Source organism: Symphalangus syndactylus, chromosome 1 (genome assembly GCF_028878055.3).
Source record: "Symphalangus syndactylus isolate Jambi chromosome 1, NHGRI_mSymSyn1-v2.1_pri, whole genome shotgun sequence".
NCBI lineage: Eukaryota > Metazoa > Chordata > Mammalia > Primates > Hylobatidae > Symphalangus > Symphalangus syndactylus.
This window is the reverse complement of record NC_072423.2, coordinates 104,586,369-104,608,608: the sequence shown is the minus strand read 5'-3', so window position 1 is coordinate 104,608,608 and position 22,240 is coordinate 104,586,369. Positions and strand designations below refer to the sequence as shown.

The 22,240-nt window shown below is 38.8% G+C and overlaps 1 protein-coding gene across 7 annotated transcripts in view; it reads right to left on the bottom strand.

The window, feature by feature from the left end:
* Positions 1-22,240, bottom strand: part of ERC2 (ELKS/RAB6-interacting/CAST family member 2) — a 980,330-nt gene that overhangs the window by 803,212 nt on the left and 154,878 nt on the right. For 4 of the 7 annotated variants that reach the window (XM_063645317.1, XM_063645323.1, XM_063645319.1 and 1 more), the window contains exons 3-4: positions 2,214-2,237; positions 1,151-1,567 (exon numbers count right to left, since the gene is read on the bottom strand). In XM_063645317.1, the coding sequence (XP_063501387.1) occupies positions 1,151-1,567; positions 2,214-2,237 (441 nt within the window). The remainder of the gene's footprint in view (positions 1-1,150; positions 1,568-2,213; positions 2,238-22,240) is intronic. The other 3 variants (XM_055273720.2, XM_055273741.2, XM_055273751.2) reach the window with 1 other exon arrangement.

The window sequence follows — 22,240 nt, the reverse complement described above, 5'->3', positions numbered from 1 at the left end:
CAAGCCATGTGGTTTCCCAAGTATGTTGGTAAAGTATCATTAAAACAAAACAAGGAAGAATAAGAGTAGAGGACATTAAATTTGCAGACAAAAAAGTCTTTTCCTATGTTCTAGGCAAATATAACCTACATCAGAGCAAATTCCTGGAAGCATCTGCACTTTTGCAAATCCCAACATGGAAGCCATGTCTTCTGACCAACCAAACAAGTGACTCACAAGAAGCACCACTATCTGAACAGGCATACTGCCAAGAAATCTAGTTTGGTCTAGAAGCAAATATCTTCTAGAATTTTCATTTATTGCTGTAGAATAGTTTGAAAACATATTTAATGCCATTTTATTGCTTGTTATTTTCTGTGAGATCCATGTCTCCCTACAGCAGTTTTGCCTGCATGATACTTTTAAGGTCCATATCCACCACAATGGCAAGGAACTGCTATAAAAATTTCAAACCTTGGCAGTCATCCACATTTTTTCTAAGCTCTACCCAACCACATATTCTCAGATATACGAGCATCCCAACACCGAATGGTAGTAAAAGGCCAGAGAGACTGCCTCTGAAGGACTTCAAATGATTTAACCCACTAAGGGCAAAACACACACTCAGAAAACCTGTAATACTCTGTCCTAGACGAATGTAAATGCAGACAAAAATTATCTTAACCCTAAACACTCAAAATTGGTCTGTGCATTTTACCATTCTTCCCCATATGCTTTACTTTCTGCAAATCTCATCCCCAATTCAGTAATAAAAATATTTAGAGTCATTGTGTTGCTAATCATATTTATTTTTTCCTTTAGAGAGGTGATATTTGATAAACAACTAACTGAATAGTACCATACCTAAAAGACTCTGAAACCACAGCCACCTGTGGGAAAGCAATTGTTTATAAACCACCTTAGAGTTGATATGCCTTGCATATGCTTGGATCGTGGATATGTGTTGAATAATAATGGAATGCATGTGCAGTGAGCAAAGACTAATACAAAATTCCAGTTTAATGGTCTTCAGCCGGCAGGAAGGTCATAAAGCAGATGACAAAGGGAATTTTGTTAAGGATGTAGATATCTTCCAACCTGTGAAAATAACTTGATAACATATTTTCACTTATAAATTAGGGCTTTGGGGAAATACAGTGAATGCTCTTACCTCTCTAAGATGTATGTTTTCCTTCTCTTTCTGGTCTAAAATCACTTCCAAGTGGCTGACCTGAGACTCAGCCTCTGCCATCCGCCGCGTTCGCTCATTGTCATCCTCCAGGCTTTTGGATGGCAAGCCTTTACTTTGCAACATCTCAAGAAGTTTTTTAATTGACTCATCTCGGGCATTGAGGGTTTGCTTCTGCGTTTCAATTCTCAGCTCCATTTCCTCTAATGTCTTTCTCAAAAGGAACAGCTCCTTAGCCTGCCTGTCATGCTCAGCTTGGAGTCGCCTGAAGTTCTCCTCGGTCAGCTCGATGGTGAAGTGCTCCGCTCCTCGGTTGCCACTCTCTTGCTGGAGGAGGTGGTTGAGGTCTCTCTGGGTTCGCAGCTCATCTTGAAGGGCCTGGATTGTCAACTGTAGGTGCTGCAGTGAGAAAGATGGAGCGGGAGAGGAGAAAGAAGGAAAAAAAGTCAATGAAAATGTCAACTGCCGCTTGCCGCCACCACACTATGGAGATGGAATGTTAATCATGAGGTCCAGAGGGCCAGCCATGAATTCCTCCACGGTGACTTCAGAAGCATGGGACAGCACATGGAGAGGGGGAGATTAATTCAATGATGCTTTCTGAATGTCTTGGGAGAAGAGAAATGCACACATACACAGAAACAATAGATTAGTGTCAATCACAAGGGAAATTATACATCTACAGAGTTTTAATTTAGGAAGTGGAAAAGGTTAGAGGGAAACTTTCACAAACACACCTTCTTTATGCCCAGAACGCTCCAGACTCAGTATTCCTTGTTTCCTAAGGTATTCTTTATTGTACTATCCATTATTTCCCATGATCAACATGTGTTGATTTAAAAATGAAAATAATAGCATCCACTACAAGTAGACACAAACAAAGACTTTATTTTTTACAAATAAAGCTGTGAACAGGTTTAGTAAACAGGATTACTGCATCTGCAAGCAAAAGGGAATAAATGCAGGCACAGACAAACACACTCAAACACACAAGGAGGTGAGGCTGTACAGAGCAGAACAAACAAGCTGCAAAGAGTGGACAAACCTTGGTTCTTCTGGCATCCAGTAACTGAACAGCATGGGAAATGAAAAAAAAATGAGCAAAAAATCAACACAAAGAAAAGTCCAGTGCAAGCAAAGGATACTTAACAGAAAGAACGTAATCAACATAAAGTACCTTCACAGAAGAAGAAAAGAAAAGAAAAAAAATTCTAATTACAGCAAAGACCCATAAGCTACACGGAGTTTATAGCATTGATGTTTGATAGACATGGAAAAAAAAAAAAAAAGAAAGACCAAACCTGAGGTTTATCCCACCTTTTGTTTTCCTAAATCTCACTGACCCAGAAACCAAAAGTCTTGAAAGTATTACCAGAGAGGGAAGCAACTGTTATTTTGGGTCACCATTTTAAGCAAAGTCAGAGTGAAAGCACCAGAGAAACAAAATAGTTATCAGATGTGAAAAAAGGCACCCGTGCTTGAAGATAGTTGGTGAATTTGGCAACACCTTTCCCCATAGGACAAACCCCCAGGCTGGTCAGAGAAGGCAGCCACAAGCCTGAAGGCATTTCTATCCCTATGGACAAGCCAAGATGCTTCCAAGCCAGCAGCTATTCATTCACCAAACACATGATCCTGCTTGTGTAATGAACACAATGCTAAGCACAGGAATCAAGAGGGACATACATAGCTCCTGCCCACAGGGAACTCACAGTATTGTAAGGCATGGGGTAATACTATATCTAAGTTATACGAATATTGGAGCAGTCAACATTTTGAAATCTTTCTGAATTCCTATAGCTGACACTCAGAGGTATTGAGATCTTTCCGAGTGTGGACTACACCCAGAAACGAGCACTGGGTGATGCATCATCTTGATTATACTGTTTCTGGGTATCCGATTCATATTCCCATTTATGAATGTCCCTTGAGAAATTATTAGAGCATTCTCATCTGTATACCACAGTGCCTCACAGGGTATTGAATGCAGAGAAAGAAACTGATATGTATTTAATGATGGAGGTTATTCATTTTTAATACAATGCTCCCCTATCAAGTGTAACATACAAAGTTGTGCAACCATCAACACAATAAATTTTTTAACATTACCTCAGAGATACCTCATGCCCTTTAGCAGTCATTCCCCATCTCCCTCCCTTTCCCCAGGCCCTGGTAACCACTGATTTACTTTCTGTCTTTATGCCTGTTATGGACCTTTCATATCAATGGTATCATGCAATAAGTGGTTTCTTTCACTTAGCATGTTTCCAAGGTTTATCCATGTGGTAGTGTGTATCTGTACTTCGTTCCTTTTTATGGCTGAACAGTATTCTATTGAACGAATATACCACATTTTATGTATCCATTCATCAGTTGACTCAGACACAAATATTCACAGCAGCAACATTCATATTAGTCAAAAAGTGTTAACAACCAATTTGTCAATCAACTGGTGAATGGATGAAATCTAGTATATCAATTTAATGGAATATTATTCAGCCATAAAAAGGAATGAAGTGCTGACATACAGGATAACATGGATAAATCTGAAAACATTATGCCATGTGAAAGAAACCAGTCACAAAAGACCACATATTGTATGATTCCACTAATAGAATGTCCAGAATAAACATACCCATAGAGAGAAAATAAATTAGTGATTGCTGGGGGGTGTGGAGGAAATGGGGGGACTCTAAAGTGTATGGGGCATCTTCTGGGGTGATGAAAATGTTCTCAAGTTAGATAGGGGTGTCCTTTGCACCACTTTGTGAATATACTAAAACCAATGAATTTCACACTGTAAATGAGTGAATTGTATGGTACATAAATTATATATCAACAAAGTTGTCACAGAAATCATGAGGTGGGACCATAAAGTAATCTAACCTTCCTCTACCAGCCCACTGTCCTTAAACCACATTAGAACGAAGTCCACAGGAGTATCTGCAGCCTTCAGCCCAGAGATGCAGCTACAGCCAAGACTCTTGAAAGAGTGCTTTGGCAACTGTCTTTGAGGCATTTTATATATATGTATATATGTATATGTATATATATATATATGTATGTATGGCTAGATAGATAGGTTTTTTTTTGTTTTTTGTTTTTTTGAGACAGTCTCACTCTGTCGCCCAGGCTGGAGTGCAGTGGCACGATCTCAGCTCACTGCAAGCTCCGCCTCCCAGGTTCATGCCTTTCTGCTGCCTCAGCCTCCCAAGTAGCTGGGACTACAGGCGCCCACCACCACGCCCAGCTAATTTTTTTGTATTTTTAATAGAGACGGGGTTTCACTGTGTTATCCAGGATGGTCTCGATCTCCTGACCTCGTGATCCGCCCGCCTTGGCCTCCCAAAGTGCTGGGATTACAGGCGTGAGCCACCGCGCCCAGATGATAGATTTTTTTTTTTTTTTTTTGAGACAGAGTCTTACTCTGTCCCCAGGCTGAAGTGCAGTGGCATGATCTTGGCTCACTGTAACCTCCACCTTCTGGGTTCAAGTGATCCTCCCACCTCAGCCGCCCGAATAGCTGGGACTATAGGTGTGCGCCACCACACTCAGCTAATTTTTGTATTTTTTGTAGAGATGAGGTATCACCATGTTGCCCAGGCTGGTCTCAAACTCCTGAGCTCAAGTGATCCACCTGCCTCAGCCCCCCAAAGGGCTGGGACTACACTTGTGAGCCACTGTGTCCAGCCGTCATTTAAATATTCTTGATCATGGCAAATGTTTGTCCTTTGAAGGTGGCTTGGATTTCTGAGATGATCCAAGTTTATCTGGAGTCAAACATCATGAATTGGGATGATCACAAAGGAAAAGATCTTTTCTGAGCGTGACCAAAAATAAGATTGGTTTTCTTAAGATTCATAAACCAGCCAGAAGGAAATTCCAAAGAAAAACTGCCAAATGCTTTGAACAGAAACAGCAACATTGGAAAGACCACTCTGTGAGGGAGCTGCCCTTTTGAATGGACACCTTCCTTATTGCCCTGATCCTTTGTCCCCACATCTGCACAGTGGGGATAATCATAATGCCTACCATAGGGTTCCTGTGGGCAATAATGAAGATAAGGTGGCAAGTGCCAGGTTTGACAGCAATGGGAGGGAGGAAGGATGGTAGAAAGGAAGGAAGATAAGAAAGAAGAAAAGCAGGAAAGAAGAAAGGGAGGAGAGGAGAATGGAGGGAAAATTGGTCCATTTACCCATTCAATATACAGTTACTGAGTATCTCCCTCATACTCACGAAATACAAAAAAAAAAAAAAAAAGAAAAACAAAAGAAAAAAATAGCCCACGTTCAAAGTCCATGTGGACAAGTAAAGCAAGAGGAGCAACACTATGTCATGAGGGTTACAACAGAAGTCATAACCAGGTGGCTAGAAATGCAGAGAGGAGGGAACCTAGGCTAGGGGCATGTAGGAAAACATCCCAAACCAAGTGGCCACCAATAAACTGTGTCTTATTTGAAGGGCAAATGAGAGTCATCCCTGTGAAGAATGATGGAAAGAGAAGAGAAACTGTAAAAGCAAAGAGGTAAAGACAGACCAGATCTATTAAGAAACAGTAAAAGCAAAAATCTGTATATCATTTGTAATACCACTTGCCATGCATGGTCCTAAGGTGTCTTAATCCTCAGAACCACCCTAAAAGGTAGCAACTGTTATGATCTCCATTTAATGCATAAGAAAATGGGGACACAAAGTACTTAAGTAACCTGCTCCCAGTCACCCACCTACGTAAGTGGTACAGCCACAGGTGTTCATCCAGACACTTTGACCCCAATGCCCCTGTTCAAACCACGACATCATTGGCCTCTGAATTGGCACAAATGCTTCAAGATGGCAGGAGAAAAGGATGGGGAGCGGAGAAGTAGTAAAAGCAGACAGGCAGGCATTTATAACAGAAATAGAAATTCTCAAAAATAAGAATTAGCCATCTTGGCTGGGTGTGGTGGCTCACACCTGTAATCTCAGCACTTCGGGAGATCAAAATGGGAGATGACTTGAGGCCAGGAGCTCAAGACTAGCCTGGGCAACATAGAGAGACCCCATATCTATTTAAAAAGAAAGAATTAGCCATCCTAACCAGGCTGTTCCTTATTCAGAAGTGGTTACGATGGATGCTTCCAGGCTGTACATTTATTAAGAAGCAAAATCTATTTTTCAGGTAGTCACACTGTTAGTCACTAAATGACTTCAGCATGATGAAGCAATCTCATAATCAGCATAAAATTTAGTGTTCAAAATTTTCTCAAATTCATGTTTATATTTTTCATTTTCTTTTAATTTTTCATTTTATTTTAGTTTTCATTTTCTTTTAAGATATTCAAAATCAAATAGGAATCTTGTTCCTACAAAAAACATTTTTGAGGAAAATACATACCTTGTAGATCCTTGATCATCCTTTCGCTTTACATACTTGAAGACGGGGAGGGGATGTGAAGTAATCTTATCCATCCTGCCTCTCCCCTCTTCTCTCTCCCTCCTACTCTCTTCTTTCTCATTGTTCTACTTTTTAGCAATTCAACTCAATCAAGTTTCAAAACTCATTTACCAAGCTGGGCACAGTGGCATATGCCTATAGTCCCAGCTACTCGGGAGGCTGAGAGGACCACTGGAGCCCAAGAGTTCAAGACCAGCCTGGGCAACACAGGGAGACCCTGTATCTAAAAAAAAAAAAAAAAAAAAAAAAAAATACCAGATTTTCATTTATGTATTTAACATAGACAATTTCAATTATAAAATATAATAAGAGAAATAATCCATAGAAATTGATAACCTTTCTGTGCCTCGGTCTCCTCATTTGTAAAAGGAGGAGAGTAGTAATTCCTGCTACCTTGGAATCATTAAATTTAATGAGGATAAATTATTTAATGGGGATTAAATGAGTTAATACATATAAAGCTCTAGAAAGTACCACATGCAGAGTAAGACATCAATCAGGATAGGATTAGGATATGCTGCGGTGACAATAGCAACAAAAAACTATATTCTGAAAGACATAAACTATCTGCTGCCAGGGAATAGGAACATTCAGAACTCAAAGAAACCTTAAAGACTGCCTTGTTAACCTCATTTTATAAACAAGAAAATTGTATCCACACAGATTAAATGACAGGCTCAAGAGCAGATACACACTGACAAAGCCAGAATCCGGGTTTCTGGGATCCTGGACTCAATACTGGTATGTATTTCAATAACCCTAAGAGTAGACCAAAATGGGGTAACTGTACACTTTGACTAGGAACTTTGACAACTGTACACTTTGACAATGTAGGAAATGGCCATGGTGTCTCTGACAAGGAGGATGAGAGATACCTAAGTCACTTCACTTCCATGTCACTGGGTCCTATCCAGAAGTTAAATCACATGGAATGATCCAAGGACAATTTATTGAAGACTTCTTTTCTAAGTACTCAGAATTAGACTGTGTAAACATTAGAAGACATATTCAATAAAAACTAGCTCTAAAGGACCAGGATACAATACAAGTGAATGCTCTAGCAAAGCCACAGCACCTTCTCTATGAGTGAAAGGTACGAAAAACTGCAATTTTCAATTTCCTCCTCCAGAGGGGGTTCCTTCAAACCAAATCATCTACCCTTTCCCAACTATGAAAACACACTTCTTTTAAGACAGTCACCCAAACTCCACTGGCATTCATTTCATCTTGTTACCTACAGCAAGTACCTACAAACCAGAATTTGCATGGCTGTATTCTAGGGCCATCTCTTTGGAATCTCCCAGGCATCCCTGTGGTCTCAACTTCTGAAAGCTTCAGTCATTCTTTCTGTGGCTTCCATTCCACTGCACATCAGGACAGAGACCTTCCAATACCCACTTGCATTAGGAAAGGACATTACCAGGTGATCCAATCTCGTGCCTGGGTCCCAGTCCAACTGCTGTCACCTTAGCACTTACAGCACAGCTTAGCACTTATGGCAAAACAGCTAATTCTCAAGTGCAAAGTGAGTCTGTGGTTGAATGAGGGCTCAGAAAGGTTTTTACTCGCCACCCTGTTTCTGGGATCATTCTCCAGTTGTCTGCAAAGATTCAAAATTCAAAAGGCAAACTCCATTCTCCACTGTCTGCCACTGGAAAGATACCCTGGAGGAAAGTAAAGCAACTGTGACAATGGGAATCCAGGATGCTGTCTGCAGTCACTTTGCTAGAAGCACAAATAGAATGTTTTACATTTATCCTGATACTTGGCTTTTAACCCAATCCTGTTTAGCCTTCTTCCAAACTTAGTTGCATACTTTAAAGTCTCCCCTGGATAGTAAAGACTAGCCCCATCTCCAGTCCACAAAAGGGAAAAAGCTTAAAATGACTCATCTGTGCATTAAAAATAGGCAAATGGAAAGGGAGATAAATAGCTTGGTGTGTCCAATTTATTCCCGGTTTCAAACATGCAGCTCTGGGATACCATCCCAGGACAATGAAGGAGGTCATGATGACTTCTGTTTCTAGGCTTCCAGGAGACTGCATTTTCTGATAGGCCCTCCTCTACACTACAGCTAGATAAAAGCAAATATACTTTTCAAAGCACAGTTGAGCTTACAAGTAAGTAAGGGAAATCTCCAAGGGAGGGGTTGTGGGGGAGAGCACTCTCTGGTCTCTCTTCCTCTTCTTATAAGGAGCAAATGCCAATCCAAGCACTGAGCTTGAGAGAGCAAACTGGGACTCACTGAAGCGAGGGAACTGAGATTCTTCCAGCAAGCCCATATTTGCAGAAGGGGTGAATGTGGACCTAAGTGCCCCCTGGCGCCTAACAGATGTAAATGCAAATCCTTGTAAGGGGGACAGGCAGTGGGTGGACAAGGACTGGGAGAGGTGATGAGGCAGAGAACAAAAGCCCTCAGGAGTCCAAAAAACTCAGATTAATGAAATACAAGCTTACAATAAAAAATTACCACAGACACAAGGAAACTTCCACGAGTGATGGCCATATGCAGAATATAAGGTGTTTTTGAAATGTTTAAGAAAATAAATAAATATTTTAGCAGAAATATAGAATTGAAGAATCAGCATGGAAAAGTGACTCTCCAAAATTATCAACCAGATCTGAAAAAGAACAAAAATATACAGCAATGAAAAATAAAGTATTTAAAGTGAAACCTAACAGATGGGGTAAGAAAAAAGAGAAAACTAGTGAACAAAGACACAATGGAGATAAGCCACAAAGCAAAATGATGGTTCTTTGAAATGACTAATAAAACAAACCTCTTCAGAAATGAGTACACACAGGAAATATTTAAAAGATGATATGAAAATACTGTTAACTTTGGGCCAACAAATTTTGAAATGTCAAGAAAATGGACAAACGACTAGTCATATCTTACATAATCTCACTCTAGAAGAAACAGAAATCCTGAAGAGTTCTGCAGCTATTAAATAAATAGAATCAGAATTTTAAAACTCTTCCTGCAAAGAAAGCCCAGGTGATTCCAATTTGCAAAAACTTTCAGATAAATGGAAAGTCTTCATTCTGTGAAACTTGATCATCTTGACACCAAAGCTAGGCATGAACTATACAAGAAAGGTAACTTCTAGTCCAAACTTCACACTTAGATGATGAGTATTATTAGCAAGTAGAATACAGGGGTATATTAAAAAGGTAATACATCATGACCAAGATGTGTTTCTTATAGGAATTAGAGGATACTTCAGCATTAGTCAAAGTATTCTATAAATAACGTTGACAGAGTAAAGACGAAAAATAATTATGATCAGCTCAAGATATAAAGTCTTAGTGTTTTCTAAAAATTGTTACAAACTAGGAATAAAGAGGAATTTCTTTAACTTATAGAGTATATCTGCTGCAAACTGACAGTATCATTCTTCATGGTAAATGTTAGAAGCATGCCCCTTAAAATGAGGAATAAAATTACGCCATTAGCAGCACCACTTGTAGAATGTTGCATCAGCCTTCTGCTGGAGGCTTAAGTTAGGACAGTAAGACCAGAAAATAAGCAGAAAAAATAATAATTCAAAAGAAGAAAAGTTCTATTATCATCAATTGTATTATGTGGTTTTCTACTTAGAAAACCCAAAAGAATCTATAAATTATTAAAAATAAGAAAGTTATTTCCTTATCAGCAGGGCACAAAAAATGTAGCCATAAAAAGAAGAGTAGTACATTTGACAATGTTAAAATTAGGAATTTCTGTTCAACAAAAGATACTATAAACAGAATGAAAAAACAATCCACAGTTGAGAGATGATGTTTGCAATATATTAAAATGACAAAAAATTATTATCAAGAATATACATAGAATCCCTATAATTCAATAAAAAAATACCAACAGTTAATTGAAAAATGCACAAAAGAAATGAGCAGGCATTTCACAGAACAGGAAATACGATCAGCCAATAAACATATGAAAAGATGTTCAATCTTATTAGTAATCAGAAAACCACATGAGCCATATGGAAGCCACAAGAAAGCATTTTATACCCCACTCTCTTAGCCACACACACACACACACACACACACACACACACACACACACACACTAATAATCATAATAGCAGCAGCAAAAATAAATAACAATAGCAAGTACTGACAAGGATGTTGATCAATAAGAACTCCTAATACAGGTGCTGCTGCACGTAAACTAGTGCAACAATGCAAGAACTAACCATGCATATCTTCACCCAGAAATTTTACCCTTAGGTACATACCTGAAGCTGGGGATAGCAAACTACGGCCTAAGGCCAAATCTGGCCTTTTGCCTGCTTTTGTAAATAAAGTTTTATTGGAACACAGCCATATCCATTGACATATATATCTTTTTTTTTTTTTTTTTTTTTTGAGACGAAGTCTCACTCTGTGGCATGGGTTGGAGTGTACTGGTGCGATCTCAGCTCACTGCATCCTCCACCTCCCGGGTTCAAACGAGTCTCATGCCTCAGCCTCCCAAGTAGCTGGGACTACAGGCATGCACCACCATGCTGGCTAACTTTTGTATTTTTAATAGAGACAGGGTTTCTCCGTGTTGCCCAGGCTGTTCTCGAACTCTTGACCTCAAGTGATCCTCCGCCTCAGCCTCCCAAAGTGATGGGATTACAGGCGTGAGCCACGGCTCCCAGTCTTATATATTGTCTATTGCTACTTTTGTAGTACAATTGCGAGTCAAGCAGCAGATACCATATGCCCCATGAAATCTAAAATATTTACTAACTGGCTCTTTACAGAAAAAGTCTGCAGGCCCCTGCCCTAAAGAAATACTTGTACATGAGCACAACAGACACATACAAGAACATTCAGTACAGCACTATTCCTAATAGCAAAAACTAGAAATAATCCATCAACAGGAAAAAACAGATAAATTATGACATATGCATGTAATGGGATGTTAGATTATTGTGCAAAAGAACAAATGACAGCTACATGCAACAGGAATTTATCTTAAAAGAATATTGAGTGGAAGAAGTAAAAAGAGAGAATATATACAACATCATCCCACTTAGACAAGGTTCAAGGGCATGATTATCATAACACAGAAGAAGAAACAGAAGCTGAGAAGCACTCATGTGTAACATCAACAGGATGGGTAATTTTCTCAGGTGGGGCAGGGAGGCTCTCCAGGTGTTCATGTCAGTATTATATACCATAATTTACATACGTGTTCTTTTGTACCTATCCAACAGCATAGAATAATCTCCTTGGATGAACCTGTGGGAGCAGTGTAATATAGTGTGTAACAGCCCAGACTCTGGAGCCAGGCTGCCTGGTTCCAATCCCAGCCCTATCACTTTCAAGCTGTGTGATCTTGAGAAAGTGTCTTAGCATCTCTGAATCTCAGATTCCTCATCTGTAAAACAGGGATGCAAGACCTACCTTACGTCACAGAGTACACATAAATCGTAACTTCAGTGGCAAGCATGAGCTCAGAATATGCTCAGCATCACTCCGCACTTATCAGCAGAGCCTGTGCCTACAGCCATCCTCCTTCACCCTGCATGGTTGAATCAGAGGCCAGAGCCAGGGCACTGTGATACACACTGGCCCTGGGGCAGAGGTGCACTGATGGATTATCACAGGATCCAGACAGGAAGGTGGCCTACCAAGGGCAGGGGGTGTAGGATATAGTCTCATAATCATGATGTTTGGCTAGAAAATGTCTGCACATGGCTCCTAAAGTGAATTCACAAAGAATGAGAAGCCAACTTCAACATCAGCAGCACCTGAAATCATCACCTACCAGGTCAACAAGAAAAATGTATATATTCTTTTGCCTTTCCAAAGCAAAGATGCAACCTGAGTCCTTGTGTCTTATCTCGATTTATCTTTCCCATACAGTGCACAGTTACAGTGTAGGGAGGAAAGTATGGGTTTTGAGGAATATTGGCTGAGAGTCTCTCGATTACCAGAGCTCAGTTACTGAACCTCCCCTAAGCCATAGTTCGGTCATCTGCAAACTGGGGATAATAGTGTAGACCTCACAATGTTATTCAAAGGCTTCAGTGAAACACTGTGTGTTCCTCTAGACAAGCCCTCAAGAAAAGCGAATCCTCAACTTCAAATACTGGTGACATTGGAGCCAAAATGCCAAGACCATTAACCTGGTGTACTTCTTTAACCAATCAGGCCACTGAAACATTAAGCATCCTCATGGCTTTTACCAGACTGTGTTTCAATAGTGTTTCCCCAAGTACATTCCCTAGGACAGCATTCTGCAGATGTTAATACGTGGGGGAGTAGTGGAAAGGAAGGGTTCTATTATCATGTATCATATAATCATGTATTCACTATACACACACTTGCATAAGCACACACACACACATACAGAATGACCCTTCTCAAGGATAGTTTCTAATTTTCATAATGAAGTATAGAAGAAAGGTGAGAGGACCAGAGGGAAACTGTCTCACCAGACCGTCGGCACAAGGGAACAATTTCAGAGAGAACAGGTTTCCATTCCTATTTGCTTAGCTATAACTAGACTGAGGGGATTGGGGTGCAGAGAGTGTCCTTAACCTTGGATTACTCTGTCCTGTCCTCTCCGTCAAAACTCAAATGCCTCACATCCACCACTCACTCATCTGACAATACTGTTCCAAAGCTGCCAACACTATGTCCACTTCACAAGAGCATAAATTGGGGTGGCTTAAGGGATTTGACTGCAATCACATCATTAGCAGATACAGGCCAGTGTCTAAAATTGAGGTTTCCTCCAGCCAATTCTACAGTCTCCCCTGCTCTAAAAATACTACAGAATTTCATTTTGAACAACTCATATAAGCTCCTATATTCATTCAGTTCTGAAAAAAGTTACAATGAAAATACAAGAAACTAAGCCTTACTTGAGTTTATACAAAAAAGAAGAAAAAATAAACTTTGCCTTGGCCAACGTTTATAAGAGTGACTTCCAATAGCTACTGGAGTCAGAATCCAATCCAGATCTCAGAATGTCTAAAACACAAAAAGGTAACTAGAATAAAAATATAATTATATATGTATGATGTGCATGGAACACACAATTATTTAAATAGGGAATAGCCGGATGTTTAGAATCTACTGTGTCTTATCTCCAAATATGGAAAATATGAGTTCCTGGCAGGTTTGAAAAATTGTGTGACCTTAAGCTCTTTTCCACACTATGGGGAAAAAACAAAAATGATAAAGTTTTGCACTGTAAAGCAGCTTAGGGTTTCATTGCTATGAAAACCGTCTCCAAGCTATATAAAAATATGAATTGGCTTATATCCAAAAGTCGTGAAGTTTTTTTTTTTAATAAATCAATACTCCTTCTCAAGCAAGTACTTACCATAACTCTTTCAAAGAAAACAGAATCTCTTTGCAGACAACTTGGCCTGCTCTACTTCTCCTGTGACTTTATTTTCTTATTAATCACTTTCTAGTTTGTCTGTAATTAAATGTGAAGGGCAGGCTCTCTGATCCCTTTCTCTGCAATCCTATGTACAGGCTGTACAACACTCTTCATGACTTCAAACCTTCCTTAGGCTGTGTCATGTGTGTGAAAAGACAAACAGCAGACCAGCTAAAAACATGTGGCCCCAGTGTGTGGTGGAAGAGTTGGCCTGCTGAGAGAGGTATAAAAAATTAATATTTAGACATATGGTCTAGCCTCTAGGCTTTCTCTTTCGGGGTAGAATACCCTAAGGAGAAGCACATATAACTAAATAAAGAATATGGATAGATGATTTTTAAAAGCACTGGGACTCTGGGTTCCTCACCCACACACTCTCATTGATAACTGCATAACTCACTTCGGTTGATAATACGTGACATTTTGCCAAGATTCATAGCACTAAGAACAGTATACATGGGAAAGCCCTCTTGGCAGTTGCTTTTGTACACAAAGAGGAGTTCTGGTTTTCATTACAGATCAATACTCTAAGGTGGCACAGTATTGGAATATTGCACTGAGCTTAGAGTTAAGGACTTAAGTTCTAATTCTAGCTTTGCAACTAACCAGTTACATGATCTGGGGAAAAATCACTAAACTTGTCTCAGTTTCCGAGAACAGTGGTGAAGAGTTGAGTTTTGAATCCTGGATCTACCCATGACAGCCTGTGATGCCTTGAACAAATTACTTAAGTACTCTAAGCATCAGACTACTCATCCGTAAACAGGAAATAATAATTGTAACTCACTACAGGTTTCATACAAACACCATAGGAGATGGCTTACTGAGTGAGCAAACAAGTTCCCTTAAAACATGAAGCACAGGGCTTGGCACATAATGAATGCTCCACAAATGTTAGCTATTTTCATTATTTTGAGACACTGGTGGTGGCTAGAGGCCTGGAATTAAAATTTCTGTCCTCCCTCCTCCGATTTGGGCATGGAAAAGAAATGGGCATAATGAACATAAATCTTTGATTATCAAATAAATGCAACAGTAGGAAACAAAATGCTAAGCGCTTTGGCATTTTTTTAATAAGAGAAAAGGGGAAATAGATGTTTTAAGACCAATTCAAAGATGGATATAATTTATTTCCCATTAACTGACCTATAAATAACTCTACAAGGGACTCTCAGGAATACCAACCATCTCTGTTTTGAAGGTCAGTGTTCTTTCCCTGTTGTTAGCCAGTAATCCACAACCAACTAAAGGATAATGGCATGCCCTGTTATCAACACTTCTCAGCCTGATACAGGTTACAAAAAAAAACTACAGTTTAAGAAATACTGGTATTTTTAAAATGTGTTCAGAGAAGCTACCCCAAACATGTAATGATAGAAAAGATAGCTAAAATAGAAACATTTATAATATTAACAGTCACAGCCACATGCAGTTATTATAGGACGGCTCTTTCATTTAATTGCTTAGCAAATGTTTAATGCCAATGATGTTTTAAAGGTTTTTTTGAAATTTCCTTCCCTGTCACTTCCTCTTCACCCTCCAACATGTTCATTTAGCAAAACTGCTAACCATCTAAGTACTTTTCAGAACGGTAAGATGTCTTACCTAAATTAATATCTTTTCAAATAGCTGGGTGGCAGGCATTGAACTATATTAACTTTCCCCTACTCTGAGCTGCCTGGGTTCATCAGCCAAACTCTAGTCCTTGCTACTTAAAGTTTTAAAGAAGAGAGATTTTCCCCATGTACCCTCCCTGCTTCTCTCTGCTTCTTGAGTCACTTCCCTTCATGAGAAGGGAGAATAACAGACCTCCATGCTACTCAGAAGATCCTTGGACAAAAAGCATCAGCATCACCTGGGATCTTGTCAGAAAGGTGGGATCTCAGGTCTCACCTCAGACCTGCTGAATCAGAATCTGCATTTTAACAAGACCCACAGGTAATCTGTAGTCACATGAAGGTTTGAGAAATGCTTACCTAAACTTAAAAGAAAAAAAGTTTCAGTTTTACTACTGATATAAGATTATTTGGTAATGGAAAGTTAGGGAAGGAAAGCATTCTGAACACAATGCTGTATGATAGTCCTGAGAAATAGACTGAAAAGCCAGTGTGTGTGATTAATAAAGTCCGAGTAAACTATGAGTGGTGCCCCCGATGCAGGACACTACTAGATAAAGTGGGTCATTCACTCATTGATTCAACCATTGTTGAACTATGTACTATATTTTTTTACAGATCATAATAGATGTTGATATTTTCAGGGCACATGTGATAATTTAATACATTCATATAATTTGTAAAGATCAAATCAGTGTTCTTGGGATATCCATCACCTTCTATATATATATATATATATATATATATATATTTTTTTTTTTTTTTTTAAGACGGAGTCTCACTCTGTCACCCAGGCTGGAGTACAGTGGCACAATCTCGGCTCGCTGCAAGCTCTGCCTCCCAGGTTCACACCATTCTCCTGCCTCAGCCTCCCCGAGTAGCTGGGACTACAGGCGCCTGCCACCACGCCTGGCTAATTTTTTTGTATTTTTAGTAGAGATGGGGTTTCACCATGTTAGCCAGGGTGGTCTCGATCTCCTGATCTCGTGATCTGCCTGCCTCGGCCTCCTAAAGTGCTGGGATTACAGGCTTGAGCCACAGCACCTAGCCAATATTTTTTTCTTTATGCTAGGAACATTCAAATTATTATTCTCTAGCTATTTTGAAATGTATAATAGATTATTGTAAACTATAGTCACTCTACTGATCTATCGAACCCTATGTCTATTTCTTCTATCAAACCACGTATTTTTACCCGTTAATCAACTCTACCAAGATACCTTTCCAAGTCAAAAAGGAAATCCCGCCAGGTTAAATTATATACATATAAATGTGTGTGTGTGTGTGTGTGTGTGTATGTATAAAATTATATACAATTGGCCCTCCATATGCACAGGTTCTACATCTGAGGATTCAACTAACCACGGGTTAAAAATATTTGAGGGAAAACAAAAAATAATACAACAATAAAAAAAGAAAAAATACAGCATAAGAACTATTTGCATAGCATTTACATTGTATTAGGTAGTATAAGTAATCTAGAGATGATTTAAAGTATACAGGAGGATGTGTATAGGATATACGCAGTACTACGCCATTTTATGTAAGGGACTTGAGCTTCCACAGATTTCAGTATCTGTGGGAGTCCTGGAACCAATCCCCCACAGATACCAAGAAATGAGTGTGAATGTTGTTTACTATTTCTAAAGATTCCATAAATATTGAATTTTAATTCTGTCCTGCTACTTATTGTTATCATTATTTAAAGAGCAATCCAAGAAGACCTTTAAAAATTATCCGATAGATGCCAGAGGTTAGGAAGGGTGTGTGGGTGAAAAGGAAGATGAGGAGAGGTTGGTCAATGGGTACAAATATGTAGTTAGAAAGTATAAATTCAAATGTTTGAAAGCAGAATAGGGTGGGTGACTATAGTTAGCAACAATGTATTGTATATTTCAAAGTAGCTAGAAGAAAGAACTTGAAATCTTCTCAACATATAAAAATAAATACTCAAGATGATGCAGTATTTACCCTAATTTGATCATTACACATTCTATGCATGTTAACAAAATACCACATGTATCCCATAAATACGTTAAATGCTATGTATCAATTTAAAAATAATAAAACAATTAAAAAGTCATTGCAATGCCAGTTCTAGGCATTACACTAAACTGTTTTGCTCATTTGTGCTTTTAAGCAGCATTTCTGTAGCATGTCCGTGCTCTCGGAGGAATTTTAAGTGACTGGGAAAACCATGAGGAGTCTGTGATAAATCTTTTTCATTAATTATAACTTGAATAATGTACAGAAAAAAATTGAATATGTGAATATACTGGTTCCTAATTAGCCTAATAATTCAAATTCTCTAAGGTTTTCCATTTTATTAATGAACTAGAATCAAAGGCCTGTATCTTTTTCTTTCTCTGGTGTGAAGATAAGCTACCTACTGCTATATCCACACAATGCCTATGGTCCTTAATATTTAGTGAATATATATCCTCATATATATATGGGGTGGGAGATGAGTGAATGAATAAATGAATGAAAGAATATACCATACCCCATAAACAAAAATGTGTCCAGCATACCATAAAAAGTAATAGGAATGGAAAAGAAAAAAAGAGAGGAAAATATACCACAATGATCATTGCTGGGGAGAGGATAGGGAATGACTGCTAAAGGATAGGGAGTTTTTAGGAGAGGTAATTAAATTAGAGTACTTAAATTTTTAAATTAGACAGTCGTGATGGTTTCACTACTCTGTGAATATACTAGAAATCACTGAATTGTACCATTTAAAAGGGTAAATTTTATGATCCATGAATTATATCTCAATAAATCTGTTAAAAATAATGGGAGACAAGAGCATTACAGATGCCTTCCTTTCTATTTCCCGTTTTCATTCAGCAAATATTTTTTCCAAGAATAACTTATTTACTCATCATCGCTAGGCTAGTTAATATTCTTTGGGTTGCAAGCAACAGAAAACAACTTGGCCTGTCTTGAGCCACAGAAGCGAGTGCATGAGAAGGATATCAAGGCATCTCCCTGAATCGAAGCAGCAATTGTGAAAACAAGACCCAAGAAAAGAAGGAAGCAGCACACAGCATGAATCTCTGTGAGAAGCTTGGTTCCGTGTTACTTGGTTTCAAGGACTCCCTGCTCCAAATTGAAAATACCCAGGATGGAGTACAGAATTAGCCTGGCTTCGGCCAAGTGTCTTCCATGGATCAATAGGTTGCGGCAGCTGACCCTCACCATCAGAAGCTACTCCAAGAGGAAGAAGAGTTGCTTAAAGGTCCGCAGCAACCCCAAGAAGAATCTACTACAATTGCTATTCTGATTAAATAAAAAAGAAGCAATATAAATAATATGACAGTGCTATGATTATGTTTATTTGGAGTAGGGGATTCCTAAAGTACCCTTTAGGACTATATACAAGACTCAGGTGAACTGCATGATAAAGATGTAACCATGCCAGTTCAACCTTCTGACATGCAGTATTCGGTTTTCTGTTCCTGTGTTAGTTTGCTAAGGATAATGGAAAGTTTTAAAGATTTGATTTACTATCCCAAATTAAGAATTCTGTCTATGACATCAGACAGTCTGGGGCCAAAAGCCTGGTCACTCACTAGTTACGGGGTCAGACAACCTTGAATGGGCCTCCAATCTGGTCATGCACTAGCTTTAAGGTCATATAACCTTGCAGAGGTGGGGGCTGTGGGATATTGGCAGGTTATTTTCACTAAACCTCAGTTTCCATCTCTTTTAAAAGCTGCTAATAACACAAACATCTTGCAGAAGCATGATAAAGTTAGATGATAACAAATGCCCAATACTTACTTAGGCCTGAAACTTAGTAAGTACCCCAGCCAACAGGAAGCCATCATTTTAAAACTGCTACTAATATTAATATACAAATACAGATTGCAAACTGTTCCAGAATGCAGTGCAAACAGGTGAAACTGCAATGGCAGTGGGTGGGGGGTTGGGGGGCAGTGAAATAATGTTTGGTTGTGTCTATACAAAGAAAATCTTTCAACCAGAGAAACTTTTTAGTTTGGCCACTTCAAGTGCTAACTTGAAGCAAATAAAGCAATAGCACATAAAATACCTGGAAAGAATAACCCTAGATTTTGCCACAAGCTGGTACATGCATTTTAAAGAGGCAGCAAATATTTAACATCACTGAACACTAGTGATGGCACAGATCACAAAGATAATCTTTGTTTCCTTTTGCAGGAGGATAAACTAAGGCCCAAAGAGGTTGACCACTGGTTGTCTGAAGTCACAACAGAAATGACAGCACTGCTAGTTGTGAAGTCCAGGCACCAAACTCATGGCACAAAGCTCTTTCCTGCTCTTTCCTTTCTAGCTCCATGTACCAGTCTTATTTGGTCACTGCACTGCAGAGGGCATGTTACCACATAATTAGTTTCAGGGTATGTGCAACAGCTGCCACGAGCCAGAGTTCCACACTGGAGTCAAATGTCTTCGGTCTAGATGCATCCCTTCCACCACATGCCACTGATGGGACAGCCGCCATAACCACATTCCTTACTCCAGCAGCTCCAAGGCTTCAGGAGTTGGAGCACATGACACATTCCAACCAAGATGAAGTAACTCCTGTCTCTGAATGACTTATTAAAGAACACCTTCAGGGATTTTTTCATATTTGACATTCTTCTACCTGGGAGCTTAAGGACTTTAAAAAGGGTTTAGAGAAATTTTTTTTCCTAAAAATCTATGTGAGATAAATGTCAAGAATTAAGGGACCATTTAGGAACCTGGAAATGATAAGTCACAGGAGATCCATGTTATCATTGAGTAAGTCAAAGCAAAAACCAGAAAAAAAGGAAATGGTTGTTTTGCAGATACCATCACCGAAAGAATATGTCATATCACTGAGAAATAAGATCTCTTGATACCAATCTTGAGTAATATCTGTTTGAGATTATTTTATTGTATCTGGATAATTTGGGGCCTATCAGTAACAACAAAAATTTTCCTTAAAACGAAGACTCAGAAACCCATGTATGCATTCCTAAGCGCATAGATATATTTCATATGCTTTAAGATTATTTTTCAAATCTTTAAACCAGTGAAATAGAAATTTCTTCAAAAGTACAGTAAAAACTATATTTAAACAAGGAATTGCAAAGTGCTTATTTCATCCCTTGATGTTTATTTTGTTTTACAATTCATTTGAGACTTTTAAAGTCAGAAAGAGAAAAAAATAGCTTTCAAATTTGAGTCTGGAACAGAGCTCACCTATCAAGTCCAACAGGGATATAAAGAAAGTATCCCTGTTGGGATAGTTTCCCAACAGGAAAGTATAGAAAAAAAGAAAGTATCTAACAGTACAGATACTGCTGGTGCCCAGAACAAAAGCATTATTGAATGAAAGAAGAATTTAAATCGAAGCAAGCCCTTACTAACTCCAGGTCTTACTGGCATTTTTCCTAATAAGATGAACTATTAGTCCCGGGTTACATAAACTTCAACACACTAGAGCCCTCACCAAGTCAGAGGGAGGCCAAAGGCCCTCTTGAACCCATGCATCTGTACTCTATTTAAAATGAATGACTGTCCCTCTCTTCTTTGTTTGGGTCCTTAGCTGTGAACTAGGAGAAGAGTGAGGCACAAAACCAGCAGAAACAAAGGCCTGCAAAATGAGTGGAATTTTTTGCTGTTATCTTTGAACATTTTATTTCTTTATTTCAGAAATCCAAAGGGAAATAAAAGTGGAAAGAATTGCAGACTTTACGGTTTAAAAAAGAAAAAATAAACATAGGATGAGTTTACAGTTTATAGTATCTGCGAAGCAACTCTTCACTCATTACTTTAAATAAACTTTTAAATCACCGTTTAAGTGGGCACAGAAAATGCTGTTATTGTGAGTTACTGAGATCTAATGTGGGAGACTAGTTAAGAACCTGAGTCCTGAACTCAAGCAAGAAATGATTCTACCACTGTTTATCTCTGTACTTTTTAATCTCTGGAAAGTTGTTTGCCCTCAGTTTCTTCCACTATAAAATGGAGATGATACAGTTGTAGTGATGAATAAATTTACATACACAAACAGATACACACACACACACACACACACACACACAATAAATAACCTCTCTTAACATTATAACTAGTATTAATAGTAAAAATAACTATTATGCTGGGGAAATCTCTTTAAAGATTATTTAGCAACTTATTCAGTGAATTCCAGGCAGTACAGTTACTTATTTCCTTAGATAGAAGGCTTTTCCTTTTTAAAAAAGAAACATTTTTAAGGATATAACACAACCTCTTATTATACTCCCTATCTATCAGCCATTATGCTACAAAGAATTCTTCCTTCGTTAGAGTCTATACACAGAGGTATAGTATATAAGCTGGTCATTCATTTCTGCCACGACCATTCACAGGTAACATTCACTCAACTCACTTTCGCTGACCGTTTATTCAGTGTGCTGAGCACTATGCTAAGGCATGGGGATTCAGCAACAAAGAGGCATGAGAAATCGTCCTTGGCCTTGAGAAGCTCTTAGTCAAAAGAAGCAACAAATGAGGAGATGCAATCACAACAGAAAAGGATGGGAGCAAAAGGGAATGTGTACAAAGTGCTGAGGCAGCACAGAGGGAGGCATCAATCTAGTTTGAGCACAAGGGAAGATTCTGCAGAGGATGTG